We start from the raw sequence: 24,197 nt of genomic DNA on the forward strand, positions 1-24,197 counted from the left end.
GAATGAACTTGGTTTGGTGACTATTCCATATTTGCAAATTGCAATACCAACTTTCATATGTATTGCTAATGCAGCATGCAGAAAAATCGACCAAAACAACGGAAATGGAAATTGCAACAACAATACTTGCAGAGATGATTTTTTTAATCGTCAAACATTTTTATTGGTCCATACAAATAAAAGGAATTTTATGTGTCTCTGAACCCTCCTTACAGGTTGCTTACAATACCAAGAAAACTGAAGTACATTACCTCATAGTGTATAGGTATAAAACAATGCATCTAATAAGTTAACAAGAACAAAAAAAATCCTTTGAAAATGTAGTAAAAAAGAATCATAAGGCTATTGATGTGATTGGCAACAAGCAGAAGACCATCCTCTCCCCAGTTCCAGGGGCACCAAATGAAAGGTATGGCAAATTAGCCCTTCCAATACTGTGTACCCACACCACAATTCATCTTCATGCCAGTTTTAATATTATCTTCTTCTACCTCATGGCTTACATTCAGAGATCATTACCATACATCACGCAAATATCTGCCATTTGTTTGAAGGTTCTTTACCATGCTCTCAGCCTTGGAGCTATCTACAGAACCCTGAATTTCGCAAGAACGTGAACATGGTTAGCTAGAGACTCGAAATATTTCAGAATTTACCATACAATCTAGCAATAAATCCAAGGAATATTCAAGGAGAATATTATTAAGAACATGGGAAGGTAGTGATAGGAATCAGGGTCCCCCACAATGTGCAGAGAAAGATATGTGGCCTTTCTTCAAACACCATATCAAAGTAATGCCTTTAATTTAATACTGAAAGAAATGATGTCCCATCGACATGGTATAGAAAATATATTTTGTTTGGTATCATATAAGCTAATCAACCAACCAAAAGTGTTAAATCTAAACACCGATGTTAACAAAATATAGTATTTTAAACTTAACCATTTAGGTTTAAATTAAATATACCTGCTCTTGTAAAATAGTGTGAAGACTGCGGTGTACATCCCTAGCCATGCCCTTGGCATCACCACACACATAAATATAAGCTCCCTGAGATATCAGGTTCCAAATTTCTGAAGCCTGGATATAGCAAAGTGATGATTAATAGAATGCTCAAATCATTATTTGGTAATCAATCAGATTTGAGAAGGGTGTAGAATATTAAAATAAAGTAGGTACCTTCTCCATCATTTTATGTTGAACATATTCCTTGGTAGCTCCCTCTCGTGAGAAAGCAACAACGAGCTCAGAAAGTGCGCCACTATCAACAAAGTGGTTCAATTCGTCTTCATAAATGTAGTCCTTCAATAATAATAAAAATAATTGATTGGTAATTCAATCTAAATATAAAGCCCTCCTCATACACTAGAAGTCTAGAACATAGCTAGGCACTTGAGAAGTTATAAATCAGTATGGAAGATGGATAACTCACCATTTGGCGGTTCCTGCATCCAAAGAATAAAATGGAGGGGCCAAGCTCAGCTCCATCTTCTTTCAAAGCTAATCTTTCCTGAATTGCAAATAAAAACATGAGTACAAATAATTGGCTTAGGTAGTTGGATGGACGAAAACATTAGGAGATTGAATATTAAGTCATTTGGTTCAAACCTGCAAGAAACCCCTGAATGGGGCCAATCCAGTGCCAGGACCTATCATGATTATAGGCACTTTATTATCTGCTGGGAGTTTAAAATTGGACTGCCTAACAAAGATAGGAGCCCAACTGCAGTCCTGGCTTTTCTCCAATGGAACGGAATTCTGAACACCAAACAAAAACTCAAGTTATGTTTTCAAAATGGCATCATATAAAGTTGAGTGTGGTCACTGAAAATAAAAAAATAGATTTCTAGAGCTAATTACTACTGTCAGCAAAAGTGGCCAGATATACGGCATGGATTTTCTAATAACAAATTCAAGTTTGTGTTCCTCGTACTCTCAGCCAAAAAATTTAGCATAATTATTCCTTTCCAGAAATTATAGTTTCACTGACCATAATCTGGGAAAGTGGCAAAAATAAGTACCTTCATCCAAGTTGAACACACTCCTTTATGAATCCGTCCGCTGGGCACTTTATCATGGACTAATGCACATGTAACATGGATTCTGGATGGAGCCATCCTGTGAAATTTTTTGGCAAACATTAAGTACAACATAAACATATTAATGCAGAGAGCCAGGAAGAAGAAACACATCACAAAGCCACATTCCTCTTTAGTTCGTTGCAGAATGCAGTAAGCAACGCCTATTAGTGATTATTTTGTAAGCGTTGAGCAGATACTTGGACTTTTAAGACTTAGATTAAATAAAGTTAAGGGTTAAACAGATTGGCTAAGAAGTATGCTGGTACAACTCGAGTAATCAAAACACCTCAGATATTGTGACTTTAGTTGCCAAATATGTTGTGGTATGAAGTAATTAGTAATTCACTCTTTGCTGCATGCTAAAAGACAAGTTAAGAGCAACGAAGTGAAGCACAACAAGGCTTCTCCAACTTGGTCTCACCACTAGTCTCTACTACATGCCCACACAATCCCACATGTACATACAATAATGCAAGAGTAGCAAACGAGGAACAACTGAGTAAAATCTTGGAATGAGGTTGAATAAAATCCAGAAACTAACCTTGGAGATGATGAGATTGAGTAAAATCTTGGCTGCAGACGAGGAGCAACTGATGCAAAAAATACACCGAGTGGGGGTTTGGCTGATGGAAATTGAGCCATGACCTCGAGCAGACTTCTCTGACTGCGAATCACCCACTCCGAATAATCACCCTGTACAGGCAGACCAAAATAGCATAATTATTAGAACCATAACCACAAAAGGATTATATAAACCTACATGGTACAAAAAATTACAACCTTTCCAGCAGGTGAGGCAAGAAATCTTAGTCTATCAGCTTCAGTTGGATCAGATGCATGAGCAGCTAGGGCAAGCAAGGCAGACTGGAAATCGTGTGCATGGAATTATTAATTGTTAACAAAGTAAATCTCTTAAGAAAATTAATGGGTAAATGTTGAAACTAATGGTGCATCAAACTCAAGGAGCACCTTTTTGGGTGAACTCAAAACATCTGCATATTGAGCTATTGCTGTTCTTAAAGTGCAAGGTGGGAACGGAGGTGGCAAGGAGCCACTAAGTGGTTTCCCATCTTCGTCGTCGGCATGGAGGGATAAATAGGTATCTGGTGACAAACCAAATAAACTTAAAGCCTCTTCCACAGTTTCAGATAAATTCTCACAGTAAACACCAACATGGTCCCCTGTTTCATATCTGAGAAATAAAACAACCAAAAGAACAAGTTAAGTGTCAGTACATTATATGTAGACATGTGTTTTAATGGTTATGTTTTCACATGCTGATACTTACGCAACTTCAGTGCCAGAAATGTCAAATTCTAAATGAGTGCAAGAACGATCAGATGCAGGAGTATGAAGTTCCTTTCGCACAGCCACATTTGACCTTCACATGTTGAACATATACATGTCAGATTAAGTATGATGGCAAAACCCAAGTTGCAACTGAATATTCTACTGTAGTATACCTGACTGGATGTTGAGCATCCACAGTGGCATGACCATTTACATTATGCCAGCTCTTTTCCTCAACAGCAGCATCCAAGGGGTCATGAACAACAACCCGGTACTCCAAAACAGCAGCAGTATAAGGTGTAGAGACAGTTTTATCATCCTCGTGTCTAAGCAACTGATCCAATTTTGGCCACAGTTCTTCTTTCCTGCAATAACAGTCATCAGTTAGTGGAGAAAGGGCTTAAAATATCTGCACAGAAATAGAGTCCAGCTCCAATAGATTCAACTCGACCAATATTCCAATACCATGCAGTGAAGTCATCTTCTATGGATCGATCATCATCTCCACGACCCACTGGGACAAGACGCTTCCCACCTGAAATTTTGCAAGAGAGTTAAGATAAAATTGGTGGTAAGAATCTATGAAAGGGGGAAACCAAAAACTGACAACTAGTATATTTAAACTTTGTAATAAATAACTTCTTTGAACGGGGTTTATGTGAATCACATTAAATGACAACCCAAGCAGAGAAGGTTAGGAGAGTGTAACCAACAAAACTTAATTACTTGTGGATGGACAATAGTGATTTCATGGTAAAATCATTATGTAATACAAAGACTTGGGATTTGGATACACCAGTGTGAGAGTCAGGAGAAGGGAGATAGACACGATATTTTGTGTTAAGAATGTGGGGGCCTATGCAAGGATTCTAAAGATGGAAAACTTTTTGTGTGTGAACCTTTCTTAAGAGTTTGAACTTTTTGAACATGCTTGCAGTTTCAATCAACACCCTCCATTATAGGATCTAGTGGCACCAAAGGAGTGAAAGAAAGTGAGGTTGCAGTTGGTAAAATACTGTGTAACCATAGCAACACTTCTTAATATTCTTAGAAACATTGATTCCTTGCAAACACAGTGTTAAAGTAATCATGATGTACAATTGAAATTGAAGTCCATAAATTCCCAGAGAAATTCATGAAGAACTAAAAGTGATGAAGAGGAATACCTTGGTCAGCAAGAATCTCATCGACTACGTTGGCCACCTGTATCAATTGACATAGACATAAGGTAAAACATAGCAACTAGCAAGTACATAATTAGATTAAGGAATACAGGGGTTGAATACAAACCTTGTTAAAATGCTCATACTGCCTATTTCCAAGGCCAAACACACCATATTGGAGATGTTGAAGCCATTCTCCCCTTTCATTTTCCTAAAACCATAGCCATGCAGTCTAAGATACGATGCAATTTTACTCTTAATATATATGAAACTCGAGCAAGCATCAAACTAACCTCCGTCAACCATTTATAAAATCTAGCAGCATTATCTGTTGGCTCACCATCACCATATCTACACCCCCACACAACAAAAGATTAATAAATCACAAACAGTGGCAATTATCACAAACATAAACACACACAAAAAAAGGATGACTAGAAAATTAGAAACAGAACACACTCACGTAGCCACGAAGAAAAGGGCCAGTGTCTCCTTCTTCAATTTCTTCTCATACTCATCGTCCTCGGCCGCATAGTCATCCTGATCACCATCAATAATAGCATTCAAAATTCATGTAACAAACAAACATAGAGACCCAAATTGATCCTTAAAAACATGAAAACATATTTTACACCACACAAAAAATGAAAAATCCTAACTAGACCGGGACTAAAATGTTCCTCAAGTTTAATTGAATCATAGAATCATAGAATCATAGAATATCGTGTCTCTACTCACAAAGCTTTGAATCATAGAAAATTGTTATAATTTAAATTTTTTGTTGAAGTAATAGTAAGAGTACCAAATCAACGACTCTGAAGGTAGCTTTATCATATCGCGCTTTAGCTTCTTCAGCCACAGCTTTAGCGAATCCTTCAGCTGTACCAGTCTGAGTACCGAAAAACACGGTGACCTTTTTCTTACCATCATCGACTTCCACGTCATCATCGATGTCCTTCTCTACGAGTCGTTTCGGAACCACAATTGGTTCGATCTTGTTCGCGTTAGATCTTCGCCAAATCAAAACCACAACGCAACCAATAAGAACCGCGATTGAAGTGGTGAAGACCATGACGAATTCGCGGTTCTCGAGAATGACGGAGGCCTCGGAGGAGACGTTGGAGGGGTCGATGTTGCCTTTGATAATGGCGGACATGAGATCGAGAGGGGAAAGTTTCATGGTGGAGGTTGAGTCTTGCATGGTTGAAGGAAATTGAAATAAGAGTGAAGGAGAGAAAGAAGAGGGAAAAGGAAAAAGGGTGGAAACGAAAGTCTCTCGCTCCTTGCGTTGGGAGAGAAGAGACTCTTATTATTATTATTTGTTTTGTTTCCTCTGAGAAAGAGAAATGGGGAGGAAGGAGTTTATATTGGGAAGAAAGAAAAAACGACAAATACAGTGTATAGGGTATAGAAGCGATAGAGGATTCTCTCGTCTCGCTGATCCAACGCCTACCAACCACGGACTAGTCAGACCCACCTAATACCCTCTTCTCACCCCTTAACCATTGTTACTTCCTTCCTTTTTCTCTCTTTTTTTGTTACTTCTTTTCTACCTTGACAAAAATCATAGCAAAAAGATAGTGGTATTCATGTCTTTAGTTTGAGAATAAAATATATATTCATTTCACTACATATTTTATTTTTTTTATCCAGTAAAAATATAATATAAATTTTATTTAGTTTTAAAAATATTTTTATAAAATAAATGATTAAATAGAACACATGTAATTTTAGTAGTGAGGAGATAACTTATTCCTTATAAGAGATATTTTATTCCTTTTAGTTTTTACCATAATTTAATAGTGGCATTTGGTCTTATATTTCAGTATTAGTACTATGAAATCATAATAAATATTCACAAAATATTTATATTATATTATTTTACATGTTATATATATAAATAAGTAAGTAATATCAATAACATTGTAGCATAAATGACGATGAAAAACATCCCATTTAATCAAATTTAAGTTCAAATACTAGTTCAAGTGACATTTATGATCAAATAAATCTTTTGAATGAATAGAAGATATCCACCTACTCAAAATTTATTATTCATTCTAACTATCAATTCTAGAGAAATCAAATGTTTTGAATTAATAAGTATATCTAAATTATTAAATGTCTATAAAATTAATGTTTAAGATATGAAATAAGTTTTTTAAATTTATTCTTGGAATAAGTGAATTCTCACTCTTAAATGAATTACCTAAATCAAATTAAAAAATTATTTCAATCAACATTTTTAGAATCAATAAGCCTTAATGGATCCAACGCAAGTCATGTTAATTAACAGATACTAGTCATACATGGTAGTGCGTCTTTTTATGGAATTAAAAAGGCTTAAAATATTTGGCCATGTGTATTGCGCTTTCTCTGCTCCCCTTGCTTTTCTATTTCATTCATTTTTAAATTATCTACTTTATATCATAGCTCCAATCCAAACAATAGTAAGCATGTGAACACGTGTGCAGCCAACGATTCAACCCAAATTATTTTTAAAATCAATATGAATTTCATTGAGCCACACAAAACTCTCATACATTCTTGGCACTTTATTTATCACATTACATTACGAGGAGCATATATGTTGTCTTATATTTTGTGTCATTTCATGTAATTTATGATTGGTCAGAAAAATATTTTATAATTAAATTTTAATTTAAATATATTTTTCTGACTAATCACATGTCCGTAGAATATAGAGTGATACAAAATATAAGACAATAGATGTGTAACTATAGTTTGAGGTTTGCACTTCATCAACTCAATATGATTCAGTAGTATATATGAATGGCAATTATTGCGTATAACTACATATTTTACTTCCTTTATAATGTATGATAATTTATCCATAACCACGTTATTCTTAACGCTTCTTACATGTACACAATTTTCCTTTCAAATATAAAAAACTACACCATTTATTTCCTTAAACAACATCCTAAAAACAATTATTAACATTCTCCATGTATTTATTATTCAGTTAAATTGTAACTTAAAACAGGCAACTGATGTTGCTACCTTCTCATGCAAGGTAAGTATTGTCATATATGTTTAAAGAGAACAGATATGTTCCCGTATAAAGAGATAAGTAATTTCATATTATTAGTAAAAATATGACATGTGTTCTATTTAATGATTTTATATAAAAATATTTCTAAAACTAAATAAAATAGTACATATGTCATATTTTTAATGACAAAAGAAGATAAGTTATATCATATATGAAGAAATATTTTATTCTCATGTTTAAACTATGAATAGATTATAGAGGTGAGTACGACATGATCCTACCCGTTTATTTGGTTTGTCCCACGACCTAAATATGGTTGAATTTCATTGGATGTACGATTAAGTTTGAATTCAAAAATTAGTCTCGAACAATAGTATGGTCGAGTAAGGGACAAACATAACTCAACCTGATCCACAATCATTTATTCATCATGTTTATATGTGTATACATATATTCAATCGTGTACACACTATTGACATCTCTTTTATCGAAGTATTGATTCTCTATTTTTTTATTATATATATGATTAACAATAAATATATATATCATTTCATACACTAATTTCCGTATTCATAATAATAAATAATATTAAAAATGCTTTATCTAGAAGGGATATAATCATATTTAATCGGACTTAGGATCGAGTTCAGGTTCAAAGGCTCGTTTGGTCGACATTTTGGGTCAAGTTAGCTTCGGGTCTCTAATCAAGTTCGAATTCAGAAAATAACTCAAACAATATTTAGGGTCAAGTAAAAGATAAACTTTACCCAATCTAACTATACTCACCCCTAATGTATATTGTTTGATTTTTGATTCATTTTTAAATACAATAAAATAAGAATATTAGAATTAGTAATTAATAAAGTCTAACCAATTTGTTTGTCGGGTATCCAAAGATGTGTTTATTACTTGTTTGCGGTTTGTCTATACGGTGTGCCGTGTGCCCATGTCCAATATTTTAATAGAAACATGGCAATAGGCAAGTACTACAAACAACACTCAACCACTCTTTTATGTTCCTACGTCAAATTAAAAGCTTTCTTCTCCGTTACTACCAACAACAAAAAATCCGTTCTCCGTTATGACCACTCAAAAATTTTCGTTCGCCATCATCATCATTATTATATATATAGAGAGGAATAAATATGTAATGAAAACGATGGGCAATGAATAACATGTAACTGAAAAATAATATAATAGTATCTATTAACCTTTTAAAACATCAAAAATAAAAACTTTTTATACTTTATCGGGATTGAAGTGGTAATGAGAATTACATAGGAATACTTTATAATTCCATTCCTTTCCAAAAATGTAGCCACCACAAGAGTTTTTACGCATTCCTAAATTTGTAAGAGACTCAGTTACCGCTAGGCAAATTTATAGTGGAAATATAGTTGTAAGTGGAAGTTGGGATGAGAACGGATACAGATCCATGAGTACCTGTAAAAAAATATCTACAATGGGTCAAGTTTGGGTTCGTGTTTTTGGACCCGTGAGCAACGAGATCCGATATTTGAAGACTCGCGGTTGGATGGATCTGGGTCCGGGCAATGAGGTACCCAGACCCATGAGTACCCGGACATGCTATTCTTTCCTATATATGGGAGGGGATCCACTTACTCCACATCTTAGCCAACAATTTTAGGAAAATCCAAAGGTTTGAATTAGTAAGTAGATCTATACCGTCAGATTTCCCTAGAATTAATGGCTAAGATGTGAAATATGTGGATCTATATGTATATATACATATATATATTGTTAACTCATAATGTTATATTGTTAATTTGTAAATATAATTGATATAATGTTAATAGTAATGTTTAAGTATTGATGTAATGTTACGTTGTTAATTAATATGTGTAATATAATATTATGTTGATTGAACAATTCTTATTAAATCAATTTTACGTTATAATGTTGAAGTAGATAATTTAAAATGTGTTTAAAAATTTAAATTATTTTTTATAATTTTTTCTCTTGTGGATTACCTGAATAACATATAAAATTGTAGTAAACAAATATACAATTACATAAATTATTAGAAATTATTTTTAATGTTTTTTAATTTATAGGTACACGTAGATATGTTGAGTACCCAATGATCTATAGATAACAAATCCAACAGGTATCAACGTGAGTCTGAAACAGGTTTGAATCAAAAAATGAAACAATGAAGCGGGCATCCCCATGTAGAAGTGCTTTATTTATCAATGAAAACAGGACGTGGGGGCTTGAAAATGAAATGGTCAAAGAAATTTTATTATTATTTTATATGGATTGAGCTTGATAAAAGGCAAAAAGATAGGAAACAAATATAATTCAAACATAAAATGTCAGCTCATGCACCATCATTCCCTATTGGCGTTCCTCAACATAGACCACCTTATTCTTTCCATAAAAGATATATATATATATATATATATATTATATATATTATTATTATATTATTTACTATTCAAATTTAATTACTATTAATCTTCTTCAAAAATAATATAAATAGATAAAAATAATATAATATTTTTGTATAAATCTTTACACATATACCACATAGATAATATATTCTATCACTATTTTTTTGGAAGTCCACAGTACTATTCAATAATCAGTTGGAATTCCGCGTTCACTACGGGATCAGGTCAGCAACATTGAACTATAGACTTTCTGATGTTGTTTTTACACTAAAGTTTGACGTGAATTAAAAAATTGATTTATATGATTAGCAACATTGAATTGATCAAATATTAAGATATATTTTTATATTATCATTTATTATTGAGATTCCTTCTCACCTTTTTTATTTAATTAATTATTTCATTGACTGAAAACCCTCTCAAGTGGAAAAGGAAGATTAATTACTATATTGACATAACTTAATTTTGTATACTTGTGTATGAAGAAAGAGGTTACTATGAGGTTGTGTTTAATAAAACTACGTATACAAATGAGTGAAGGTTGAAAAGTCAAGAACTAATTAAATGCTAAAAAACCATAGGTGTTTGGTATAACTGATATACTAGTTGAAAATGTAAAAATAATAGGGCTTACAAAACATGAGATTAAAAGAAAAAAATCACACTAAGGGGTTCCCAAATATATTTTTTTAAACTGAGAGCTTTCTTGAAAATCTTAACAAACTTTTAACAGCATATTTCTATTAAATAAGTTGAATTGATTGTAAGTCATCTAAGAGTATTTTACCAAATACACATTGACTTCTAGTGAAGAAGAAAGTTTAGAGTGCATGGATTTCAGACAAAAGTTTTTTTTTTTAATTTTAGTTTGATTGGGAATGAATTCATTTAAAACTGAGAAATAATAGAGTTGGTTTTTCAATACACACTATATTTTAACATCTCATATTAACAAAACCCGAAAAAAAACACTGCAATAACTGTTAAATGGGAAAATAAACAAACTGAGAGAATTTACATGAAAACTAATATAATAATAACCAAAAATATATATATAAGGAAGTCAACTCTTAACCATGCCCCTACATATAAATAGAGGTAACGGTCACCCAATATTGACTGTTAATTTCTTTAGGAAGAAAATATGTGTTAATATTGTATCAATTAAATATGTATAGTGAAATACACATTGTATAAATATTTCACTATACATATTTAATTACTTTTTGACTTTCCCACAAGTATAAATTATACAAATGAATAATAATTATAAATTTTATATTGACAATATATAAATAACACACTCATATTTTTATAATATTAATTATCCAACTCCCTTTTCACTAAGGATGAAACAATTTGAATTCAAAAGAAGGCTGAAATAAAAAATAGAAAAAAATGTTCAGCAAATAAATAAATATATAAAAGGAACGTATACAAGCCCACCAAGTTGAAAAGTCAAATCAAAATAATATGGATTTTGTTCAAAAAGAGTCTCCTTCTGGATGAGACAATAAACAGTAAACTGTGCGGTTGAGGTGTTAAAAAGATATATACTCTAATAGTAAAGATTTTTTACACCGTCACTGTATTATCTACCATTGATTTTTAAATTATTGTTGACTTTTAAATAAAAGTAATACAAATGAATGACGAATGATACACTGACGGTATATAAATCTTTATACTGTCAATGCACACATTTTATACTCTTATTCAATTTATAAACCTCATGAATGCCACTTTTTTACTCTAACTTTCTACATAAAATTTGCACATCATTCTCAACATTGAAGGGGGTCTTGGACCCAAACAAATGGGATGTAAGAGAGTCATATAAAAATTTTAAAAATATAAAATAACATTTTTATATTATTTAGAAAAAGTTATTCACTAGAGACACTGAGAATATAGTAATCCTGGGAAACAAGATTTCTCTTACAAATTTTTAGAGTGATACAGTTAGGTTTGCAAGCATTGCCACAAAACTTGTACTCTTTATATTGATAGTGAAACATTTATTTGTGTGACCGTACATGTACTTAGAGGACCGAACCGGGATAAATTTTCTGTATTAAACTATTTTATATATGTTATACTTATGGTTGCATCTTGCATGCTTCGTTACTGCATTGATAACTAGATAAAGTGAGACATAAATGATAGAGAACTTTGGTGGGACATAAATGATAGGGAATTTTGGTACTTTGAGATGTTATCCCAATTTGTACAAATCAAAGAATGTGAGACATGGAATGATAGAGTCTTGGGCTTTTGGTACTTGAGTTGAGATGTTATCCCAATTTGTACTCAAAGAGAAAGGTGGAAGTTCAAATCATTTTATGACGACAGATTCCCATTGGTAATTTTTCTCAACAACGAACAAACTATTGAAAACTGAACTGTTTTGCAACTCTATAAGCTCTTTAAATTAAAACAATGAACTTAGGGTTACCAAATGATGTACTGATGATAATATTGCAGCTATCAAGTCACAAATTGAGAAGTTGCTCTATTTTGCTTAATTATTGCTGGGTCTTGTTGGGAAACAGTAATGATATAGGAAGGTTGGGTGTGTGTATTGAAGACGAAGTCGCTAATGGAAGAGAATCGGCAGAATTTGTGCAAGTTTGATGTCTCACTGCTTTGCCGCGAGTTATAGGTTTTTTAGGTCATCCGAGTTTATTTCAGGCCCAAAAACGACATTTTAATGTTTTTAGCAATTTATGTTTTGGATAATTTTCGGATTAGTTTTTCTTTTACTATTAAAACACTTTTGGGAGATGGCCGTCGAGCTTCATCTTATCATTAGTAAAACTTTCGAGTTTTCTCTTTCCGATGAATTTCAGTGTTTTATCTATCAGGTTTGTCGCTTGCAAACTTGTATTTTCAGTCTAGGTTTAACGCTTACCAACTCTTCGTAATTCCGACTGTGTCACCAACTTGAAATTGACTACAAATTATGCCAAAGCAAGTAAGGACTCGACAAATGCATGAGCTGAAAAGAAGGAAAAAGAATACATAAAGTTGCAGGTAGGATATCTTTCGATTTTTTTATTCAAGGGAGAGGGGTATTTAGGTAATTGGTGCTTTATGGCTAGGGACTTAACTTCACTGATGAATAATTGCTTTAAGAGAGGTTAAATCAAGTGTTGATGTAGAAGAAGAAGGAATCTAGGTCAGGCATGAAAATAATGAATTTGCTGAATGTATCAACTGTTCATATAGTTTTAACTTTATTCAGAAGCTTGCCAATTCCATTGTAATTTGGTATTTATGTTATTTGAAAAACAGAAGGAAGGGCGACAACGTGGAACATGGATTGGGAAGAAGGCTGCCAATGATTTTCATAGTAAAATCGTATGAAGATTAATAAGCTTTTCCCCATGTGATTATTAACTCTTTCTGTTCTGGAGACAACTTCATCTTTTTTGCAATGTATTTATAACATTGAAAAGGTGGACACTTATGAAGCAAAAAAACAAGAACTGATGGCAGAGAATGCTGATTTAAGACTTTAAGAGCATTATATTGTTTAGATCTATTCAGGTAGGCTTCATTAATTGATGTTATTTGTTGAAATTTCTACTTGCTGACAAGGTTTCGAATGCAGCATGTGTGTTTATTTTTGGTACATTAGTCAATGTACTCATGTGCATTATCAGTCTCTGAAGCATGGATTCGTCAAAATCTACGAACATCAATTAATGTAGCAAATTAGGTGCAAGGCATGGCTATGAATCTATGATGTAAAATCTACAAAAAGCTGCATTAGTCAGAAAAGCTCTTTTAATTTTTGGTGGTGTTTGATCAAAGTACAAAACTGCTTTAAAAAGGTAACATAAGTAAAGGAAACCTACTCTTTAAGAGAACCAAGAAATTTGGTGCTTCCTTTAGGAAGCTAAGCTCAAATTAATATGCATGGTAAATTGGGAACTTAACCAGAAAGGGCAGAGAAGTAGAAAAGATTGGCAGTGTTACTCTCTGAAGTCTTTATACTAGACTGAGTGAAATTTCATGTTCAGATACACTCTAAATTAAATTAAATTAAATTTGTATTATGGCTAAATGTTGCTGTATTGCTTCAATACCTCGCTCAAGCAATTTATTTGCCATAAACAATCTCCGTATGACTATTACTTCAGATGTGTATCAATTTTTTTTATATCTATATGGCTTCTATTCTTCGAAAATTGGAAAGAACTTCGGATCAATATACTTGTGCATTAGTGTTTTTTTATTGGGGGTCAAAACAGGTTTTTTTTTTCGTTCTGTTCATACATCTTGCAAGTAACAAATGGTTTCCTCTTTGAACAAATCCATAGGCGTTTTCTTAATCATGATTTTCAGCCGCACTGTATGATACTAGTTTGCTTATCACTGTTGTGTTTAAATTAACAATGCAATGCATGTTTAGGTTTGAGAGTAATATGATACTGTGTTTTATGGCAAACATCCATAATGTCTAAACATATTGCAAAGTCTGATAGGCCAAGGTAATATCACTGTACTTTCGATTTGTTAGGAACTGTGTAATTACATATAGATGCATCAAATTAAAATGCTTTCTATTTTACAGGGAATCTCTCGTTCCGGCATCTTCCGAGGTATGTATTTATGTAAGTCTTTGTTGTCATTTGGCCATAGCTCACTAATTCATATGTCTGTCTCCATCTATCTTTGAGGTCTCCCCTACTGATTCTTGTATCTTGTCTATTACTTATTCTTTCCACTTAATTTTGATCAAAGAAAGATTTGTTGTCACTTGTTCTCATTTGCCATGTTGAAGATGCCATTGATAGGGTGCGGGAGAGACCACCTATCACAAGGGTGTACCAGAGGAGGCCACGTGGCAGCAGGTGAATAAAACCCTGGAGCAGTTTTGGTAACTGCAGTGGGTAGGGGGAGCCGAAATCTATAAATAGGAGTGAGGGGGTTAGTGTGAGTAGTTTTGAAGTATTGTGTAGGAGAGAATTTGATCCAAGGAATCAATCTTGTAATGTGTAATTGATTCAGGGAATCAATTAGGGTTCTTCATTGTCTTCTTCTAAGCTTGCAATCAATAAAGAGGTATTAGTATCTGGAATTCAATTGATTCCGGATCGATTTTGTTTGGAACTTCTTCTTCTTTTGTGCATTCTTTTACCGATGTTATCAGCCTTCGTTGTGATATCGTTCACTCTTGATTTACAGAGTGTATAACTAACAAAGCTTAAGCACCATATTTGTGCTCTATATAATGTAGATTAACATGCAGGGACAAGGAGCTATTAGCATGTTTAACTACATTATAAGTAAGGAGCTATTGATTTATAGTGTGTAACTAAGAGAGCTATTAGCCTGTTTATAGAGTGTGTAGATTAATATTTGTGGTCTAATAAGATAAGATTGTGCATAAACAAATGTATCATGGGAGTTGAACATTTGTATAGTGACTAAGATACAGGTTTTACTAGAGTGACTCGTAGTCTTGAACTATATCATACAACATTTTCAAATGTGTATCATGTAAAGTCTGTGCATTAAAAGTCATGCACGTCTATCCCAGTATAGTGAACGCTCTAGAAATTTATACCCAAAATTTCATAGGAAGCGGCCCCCACTTCCACATTTACATAGGTGAGTCTATCAAGAGTACTCCTGTAGCCTAGATACTCCACTCTAATTAGAATATAGATCTCATTAAGAGTTTTAGCTCATCCCTACATATGTTACGGGAATCATGTTTCTCATAATTTTATAGCATGTTCATTCTCATGTAACTTCACAACTTATTTTTTGTAATCTCTAGTCAATTAGATCGGATTACCATCACTGAGTGATCCTCGTCTCATTACATTATCAGTGTGATGTAATGATTTCAATCTAATAGCAACAACATATCTACGCTAAAACATGAATAAAAAAAATTAAAAGCATTATTATGCAATACTTATTAAGTAAACCAAGCGAATCTTTTACAAACACAGCATAATGTAAATCCAGTACTAACTGACTCCGTATATGTAATTTCAATATCTCTTTGCATTTGAAACGAGAATTCTAGGAATATTTATAGAGATGCAACCCAATGACAAGGACCTTCTTCTATGTACTTCACTTATAGGACTCTCTGAGTTTGTTGATGATTGCAATGAAGAACGACCCTTCATGATTGAAAGAGATGACGACCAAGAAAAACTTGAACCACGAGGTGATGCAATAGATTCAGAATCAGAGCTGCAATCTAATCTTGAGAACATATCAAACCCAACCAACTCTTCATTACTATTTTCTTGATGCTTCTTCCCTTTACCATGTTTTGTCTTTTTGTTCCAAAACTTGAGCCTTGACTGAGCTGAAGATTTTGGATGATGGAGATTTATGCATGGCTTTGGTAATTCTAAGCTGAGAAGTCCTGGTGGGGGAGTTAGAGGATGAAACTCTTCCTTTGCTGATTCTTTAGCTATTCCTGGTTGCATTTCCCATTTGAATGGAACACCTTCACCACTCCTATAGTATGAGATACGTGAGGAGCATCCCATAGAGGATTCCCTTTCTAGATTCTTGCTCAACAACTTATCCCTTTGATTCTCAAAATCTAAATCCATCTTAGATTTTTCAATCAATAAAGTTGTACATGTTTATATAAGACTCAAAGTTCAATTAACCTGATTCATGGAGTATTCTCGTATCTGGGTGCATGTTATATATATACATACACATTTTGAACATTTAATTAATAGTGAAAAGAACACTCAGTTTTCAAGTTAGTTATAATTGATTAATGATACGATAATCTGTCACTTCTAGTTTAAGTGACTTTACACCCTTTTTGGTATTTACAAGGAAAAAGCAGAGTAGAGAGTATCGTTTTTTCTAAGGTATTATGATAAATATGGTAATCAATTATATTGTTACTGCATGTGCAATAACCAAATCCGTAAGACTTGACTATCTTAGCTTTTTCAGACAACCTGTATTGCTTAATTATTTGTATTATAATTATTTGAGATTTAGATGGACCATCCTAAACTTGTACTATGATGATTGATGAAGCAGACATAATGTAGTTGTCAATGAAAACTTGAGGATTTTGTGTTGAATTAATATATGACAACTAAAGCCCATCTACTTTGAATGGGCTCATATTGACTTTGGGCTTTATCTAATATGCCTATATTATCTAATTAAATATTTTTTCCTCAATTAAAGTACATTGGATATAACCAAACAATTATGGATGAAATAGATAAATAAATTTCACTCGAGAATGATATTTATTCATTGTCAATGTAAATATTCATATACAATTAGTATACCATTCAGCAATCACTTTTATTATTTTTTGATTAGTCAATAATGATTAAATATAAATGATAGATGATACAATAATAATGTATAAAACTCATAATTTATTACGAGAGAGTGTAAACGGTAATGTTAATTGTACATATGATTCACTTAAATATGACGTCTTGAGTTTGTCTAATCAGTAAATTCTTATGGCATCTCAAGAAAAATATTATTTCCATAGTAGGTCTAGAGTATCTCCTACGCCCACTGTTGGTTGCAGGGATGCTATAGAAATAATGCTAATAAATTTTCTTCCTGTACAGTACATTCTAATAACAGTTGGTGTAGTTAGTAAAAATATAACTCAACCTATAAATTATTATTGATTAAGAGTTTAAACCATAATATAAATAAGAGGAATGGTGTAGTTATACCGGTGCAATTTAAAAGTATTCTTAAACCATATACGAATCATATAGATGAATTATATATATATAATATTTCACAACTCATAAAATATGTTTAAAATCAGTTTGAGTTTAATATATATGTTATGACAATTTCGCTTATAAATTCATTGGTTTGCCTATTCATATTGTATGATGGTTACCTTGGTCCTTATGAATAAGGAGCATCTCATGTCATAGGATTGATCATGTTACCTACATTGGTGGTATTCTTTGTTGTGTGATTTCTAGCTGTTTCGATGCATGGACTTTCCCTTGGGAAGACTCGTGTAATTATAATATGTAGTGTAAATATTCTACCTATGTTAAAAATACACAAAAGGCTGTGATACTCGTCCTGTCATAGATTTTTATAACTTTATCAATGTAAACCATTATTAATCGGACTAAGCATGATATGTTTTTTTTTAACTCCTGTAAGATTGTCCATACTTGAACTAAATTCAATCGACTTATTTTTTATAGCTTTATCGCTCCAATTTCAACAAAATCTAAATTTTGAATTAGGATACATCTATGGATTTGGTAATGGGAATGTAGTATCTCCGGATATAAGGAAATAAATTATCTTCTCCTGCTAATGAAATTATGTCATGTGTCATGTTTCATCATTTTCTATAAATTAGTCAATCATATTTGGGTCCAATCATAATCACCAAGTCATACCAAAGTGAATGGGTAGAGTCCGATCTTATCTACCCTTCTGTCTAATATTGGTGCGTTTAAATAGGGGCCTTGTTGCCAAGTCACGTGCTGTGGGGAATGATTTCTTTTAGTGTAAGGTAAACATATGAAGATGCCACGTGCGGTCCCACTTTCAAGGTTTGACCATAAGTCCATAATCACTGGATGCACCGTTTTCACTCTACTTAACTATAACTTTCACATTGTTCTCTTTATATTTTGATAAGATAAAAAATTGTGTCTAGAAACTCACACCGAATCTAAATACACGTATTTATGGTAGACTGGGTATATAATGAAATTCTAGCATAAAGTTAGAAAATACCAAAATAAAATATTTCATGGCCTAAAAAATTTGGGGAACCAACAACCCTCTGATTCACTTGCGAGGGCTCTTCTTTTGTAATAGACTCTTAATCAACCACACGTACTCTGAATCCTTAATTGGACCCACATTTATATATGTCTCAAATCATGCAAATCAGACACAAGACCTTTCTCCAAATCAAGAATGTTAAGAACAATAATTTAAGTAACACAAAATAATTGAAGATGATCATGAAGTAATAATAAATACAAATTAAATATAAGCAGGGAACGTGGGGAATGATTCGTTTCTCTGACCACAAACAACACACTGCAATGGCTTTTTAAAACAAAGTTTGACCGTATTGCAAAGTATTCAGTTAACGGAGCACATATGTTTAACCGAGTCCATACATTGTCTCACAATTTGTGACACTGCATATACTATTAGTATATGATTAGTTAAAAAATTAATAATTAATCTTTATGATCAATTATAACTGATGACACATGTAGTGACATAACTTATGAGACAATAAATATGCACCCTACGACTAAAAATAGAGATTACATGTGTTTGTTTCTTTCTCCAGTCTAAACTAATCAAATATTATCACATAAACAAAAAAAAAATAATTAAAAACATATTTATATATTAGTTATTAAAATTTGATCATCGGAAAAAATAGTAATGAAGTATCCGGTTACACCCATTGCTTACTTACTTTATGTTACATTATTTGTATGTTAGTGGGGTATTTTTAAGTACTTAATTATTAGTTTAAGTATAAAAGTAGTCCTTTTTCTTTTTTTTACTGCTGATTTGAAGGGAATCAACCCTCAAATGCGAACACACTCCCGCCGAACTCTCAGCCAATCTCAGACCCTTACCTTTTTCTTTATTCCTTATTATATTATTACAATAACTTCAACTACATGCAACCTTTTGCCTTTGTTTTTTTAACTATTATTTCCCCTCTTTCCATTCTGATTGCTTTGTTTAAAAGCATTTTTAAGTTTTAACTCTTATCCGGTTATTGAGGCTCTACCTGTCTCCTTACTTACATTTTGAGTGAAATAATTGAATTATTTTTTAGTTTCTACTACCTAATCTCTATTACAATGTGCTTTCTTTATTATCTCTCTTTTTGTCCACTATCTTTAACATGTGCTATGTGAACGTGGGGTTTGCTTCACTTTGCGGTTTGGATTGGTGATTGGTGCTGTGCATGGATGAGTCATTATCTGAGACACTTTCTTTTATCAACATTTTAGACAAGTGTCCGTATGGTCCTCGGTCAAAGTGGCTATTCGGGAGAGAGCCACATATTTCTCACCAGATCCTGCTTCACTTTTACTATATAATTCAGATTCATCACACGAATATTTTATTTACTATTGACACTACTATCTTAATCTCAATTATTCTTCATTCACCTTTTGTTTTGAGTTAGAAATGTCCCTACAAGTTAGTTTTCTAAAAAACAACAACTTTTTTATTAAAAAAAGAGTTATAAGGTGATTTAATCGAGTAAATAATTTAAAGAGTGGAGTGAAAAAGATGGAGGCTTCAAATTTCGTCCCCAAATAAAACTAACATTTGCAATAAAAAAGAAGTTAGTTTTCTAAATAAAGATTTTCTTTACGTGAAATTTTAACTGGTATTCTTATTTAACAAGAAATAAACATGTACCATTTGGACTATCCAATATATAATCAAGTAGCATATATTATATTATAGACCAGTTAGATTATAAATGTTTGATAAAATTAGTTAAGGTAGCTAAAAATTGACATTTAATATGATTTGATAAAAATGAGGGAAGGCTTTATTATTTTCCTTATTATATACCCCAATTAACGAATTAATATTTTGATTACTTGGAATCCATGTAGTTTAGGCATCAACTTAAAATACAATCAAAGCTGCTCTATTTTCTATTAATTATTGATTTGTGGTCTAAAATGTTAAGGAAAGAGTCACATTTGTTTTAATTTTTTTCTCGTTAGCTATAGTGTCATTTTCATAAAATCAGGATGTTGAAGTTTATTTGAAAAGCTGTTATTCTTTATTATGATAGTAATTAATTAATAGTAGACATTGTTAAGTTGTTAATATTAATTGGTACTTTTTTGTCAACCTTGCTATTGCACCATGACAAGTATACCCAACAAATTCCACTCAGCATGATCCTGTCGGTGCGTATCTGAGTTCACTATTCTCTTCACTTGTTTGGTATATTTCTCGTCATTCGTTTTCTTGTTTCTTGGTGGTGAGAACTGTTGTTTACACAATTGAGGAATATCTTTACGTAGTGAATCTTTTCACGTAATTTTGATTTGACAATAATGGTATTAACGATGAGAATTCACGCATCCAATTATAGAAAAAATCTTTCAATTTATCCAATAATGGTCCTATAAAGTATCCACGGTTGTGTGCTTAAACACGTGAAATATGATGCCAACTAACTGATCATATGTGATATATAATCTATAACATTTTTTTGTTTATAGAAAACATTTTTTTTAAAGTTGTTATCATTTTCTCTCAGGCATATAGAACTATATAATAATTTTTACTTTATTGCATTCTATATTAATAGGTGCTTGTCATGTATTCAAAATAATACATGTCAAATCCTGTGGTGCGCGTCTCTCATTTTCTCTTTTCTATTATCGTCATCTAGACCAATTAATTAACAAACTTATTAATGGGCAAGTGTGGAGTTTAATTTAGTTCGTGGCCATGTGGGAAATATGGATAGAGAGGAATAAATCGTTATTTTTTAATTAAGTTAACTTACTTAGATTTGAGAGAATCTTGAAAAAGATTAACTTATGTATATGGTGTATTATCAAAGGCAAACTTTTAGGAGCCAATTTCTCCTATTATGATTGGGTGATAGATCTTTTGAAATACATTTAAGTGATTAAACATTGATAGAGTCATAAGGATGGTAGTTGTAATAGTTAGGATGAAAATTTTAAGAAATAAATTGATAAGGAGATTGAATATTCAAAATTCACATATTAAAAAATTCTAACATATTAACATTTGCATATTAAAAAATATTAAACATTCATAATCTTATATATAAAATATATATGTGGATATGAAGAATGAAAAAAGAATCAAGCATCTTGATAAATTTATCAATTGGATTTTATCCTTAAAACCCACTTAACTAAAATGAATGTATTGAAAGAATTAGTTTGTCAAGGATTTAGAGGATAAATGACTAGTGAATACAATTTTGTTATGAAAAATGATATATTCTCTTCTTAAAAAATCAGTTTACCTATTCTAAAAATCATATCTTTCTCGTCTCTATCCAATTAAATTACAATAAGTAATATAATTTTACATTTATGATTTTTTATTTAATTGAAAGATGCATTTTAATTGGTTTGGTAAACTAATTAAGACACAAATAAGAACAAATAATCTGGATTTCTTACTAAATTCTCCTACTTATAACAAAGTGACGTATATCAAAATCTGATACATTATTTGTTAATAACTGGTTTACAAGTGACATATATAATATTTTTTATAGGTAAGAAGTTAATATGATTATTTAGTTGGAGAATATAAAATTTCATACCCATAACCCATCATCATTTAATATATATAGTAATAAAGGATGAATTAATTGTCCTAGGTCCATGGCCGCAATAATGATATGATGAATGCCACTGGTGACCATACCTTAGCAATAACGGGACAGACTGACTCTGCCATTACCTACCAGACATCCATATGATAATAATTCACACACATACTCTATATGAACTACTATATATATTAACCATATATTACCATTTCTCATATATTTTAAGCTTTTCCATTATATCCATCAGATTATGATTGCATGCAATACAACCTTGAGATCCCTTTTGACACGTGTAGTAACGTGTTTCACCCAAACATCAAAATGTTGGGTACGTGTCATTCCAGTTACATGCATGCAATGTGATGCCGCTTTACCAAATCTGGTGTCCTCTCATAGCTGCTCCAATGCCATTCCTCCACCACTATATACCAACTATACAAGTGTAGCTTTTTTTAGTGCATATAAAGTTTCTATTTTATTTATGGGTTTGGTGAAGGAAACATTTGTGAAGGAGAACGGTCGGGATGATTGAAAATGATATTATATGAAGTTTCAAATTAGTTATTATTACATATAAGAGAATATCAATATTATATATTGAGTTTTGGTTCTTTAGTATTTTTTGTTTGATTTAGTTATTCGTGGTTAACGTTGTGTAATGATCATTTTCACAATATCAATAAGTGTTATCATAGTCAATTGGTAGATAGCTCTCTCTAAATACGACATCATATACAAATGAGATGAGGATAATAATTTGCAACAATATCTCAACAATTTTAATAAAGTAAGTAATGACTTTCAGTAACTTGATGTGTGAAGGTTGATAGTGAAGACAAAAGAAATAATTTTACTTTATTTTTTACTCAAGTCCTACGAACATTTACATACGAGAAAAACTCAATCAAACAATATAAAATCACTACCACACTTCTCTCTTATAGTCAAAAAAGATAAAATGTAGGGGAATGATCACGAGGCGATGGCCTGTTTCAGAAAGGGAGTCGAGTGAGTGAGAGGAAGCAAGGTAGAGCGAGATATTCGCTAAGGTGTATATTTTTGCATAGATTTCTTAAGGAGCAATATAATCGTTTTCAGTCAATGTGGAAAATTTTGGAATACTTAAAATATATTATTAAATGAAATTATATATTGGACTTATGTATCTTATTATTACTTGCATCGTATCAATTGTTAGCATCAATTAGAAACAATCTATATGCATTTGGGTCATGGATGCATTAGAGCTTGTAACTCTTGTTCTCTAATAAAATCTTCATAGTCGTCCATCACTCCCAAAGATGTAGACACAATTGACAAAATCCTATTAATTATTTTTCTTACCTTTTACTCTTCTATTTATTTTTTCCACTTTACGTGATTGTTTATGGGCACCAACAACAATGAGGAGAGATGAGTTTAAAACCATGCTCCACAAGATTAGTTAAAACTCAGAAGATCTTACTATGACCTAACAAGACAAGTCAACCCGAACACCTTAATTAGAGTATTTGTTTCTCACAAGTTTTAAAGACTGCCTATCCTTATTTTGTATAATCGATAATCTGAGTAGGATACTAATTTTCTCAAGAGTTTTATCATACAAGCTCACATTAATTGATGCCATCGTAGATTCATTCTTTATTTGCGTATCTCACCTTCTTGAATTTTAAGAATAAAAAGTGGCAACACCAGCAAGAACATTACGCTAATCTCTTTCTTAATATTAATAAATTTCAGTGCATTACGCCAATTAAGTGAAACTTTGCACATAGGTCAGCGTCACCACATCACTAGTACTAGTTTAGGGTTAGTTACTGCAAATAGAGTCGCCTAATCACTAGCACTAGTTTATTTTTCAATTTTGACCTTAGATATTATA

The 24,197-nt window shown here is 32.1% G+C and overlaps 2 protein-coding genes across 2 annotated transcripts; both read right to left on the reverse strand.

Annotated features, from left to right (window-relative positions):
- On the reverse strand, positions 106-5,821 carry LOC109355581 (NADPH--cytochrome P450 reductase-like). The gene is made up of 17 exons (XM_019598812.1): positions 5,339-5,821; positions 5,000-5,076; positions 4,830-4,887; positions 4,664-4,747; positions 4,540-4,576; positions 3,839-3,908; positions 3,547-3,738; positions 3,372-3,464; positions 3,053-3,275; positions 2,864-2,947; positions 2,625-2,776; positions 2,024-2,120; positions 1,611-1,760; positions 1,435-1,512; positions 1,182-1,304; positions 969-1,082; positions 106-596 (listed from the first exon to the last, which is right to left on the reverse strand). The coding sequence occupies exons 1-17, from the start codon at positions 5,735-5,737 to the stop codon at positions 516-518; spliced, it is 2,112 nt and encodes a 703-aa protein (XP_019454357.1). The 5' UTR covers positions 5,738-5,821; the 3' UTR covers positions 106-515.
- LOC109342670 lies at positions 15,923-16,609 on the reverse strand. Its single transcript, XM_019580625.1, has one exon. The coding sequence runs from the start codon at positions 16,554-16,556 to the stop codon at positions 15,978-15,980; it is 579 nt and encodes a 192-aa protein (XP_019436170.1). The 5' UTR covers positions 16,557-16,609; the 3' UTR covers positions 15,923-15,977.

This window comes from Lupinus angustifolius, chromosome LG01, assembly GCF_001865875.1.
Source record: "Lupinus angustifolius cultivar Tanjil chromosome LG01, LupAngTanjil_v1.0, whole genome shotgun sequence".
Lineage (NCBI taxonomy): Eukaryota > Viridiplantae > Streptophyta > Magnoliopsida > Fabales > Fabaceae > Lupinus > Lupinus angustifolius.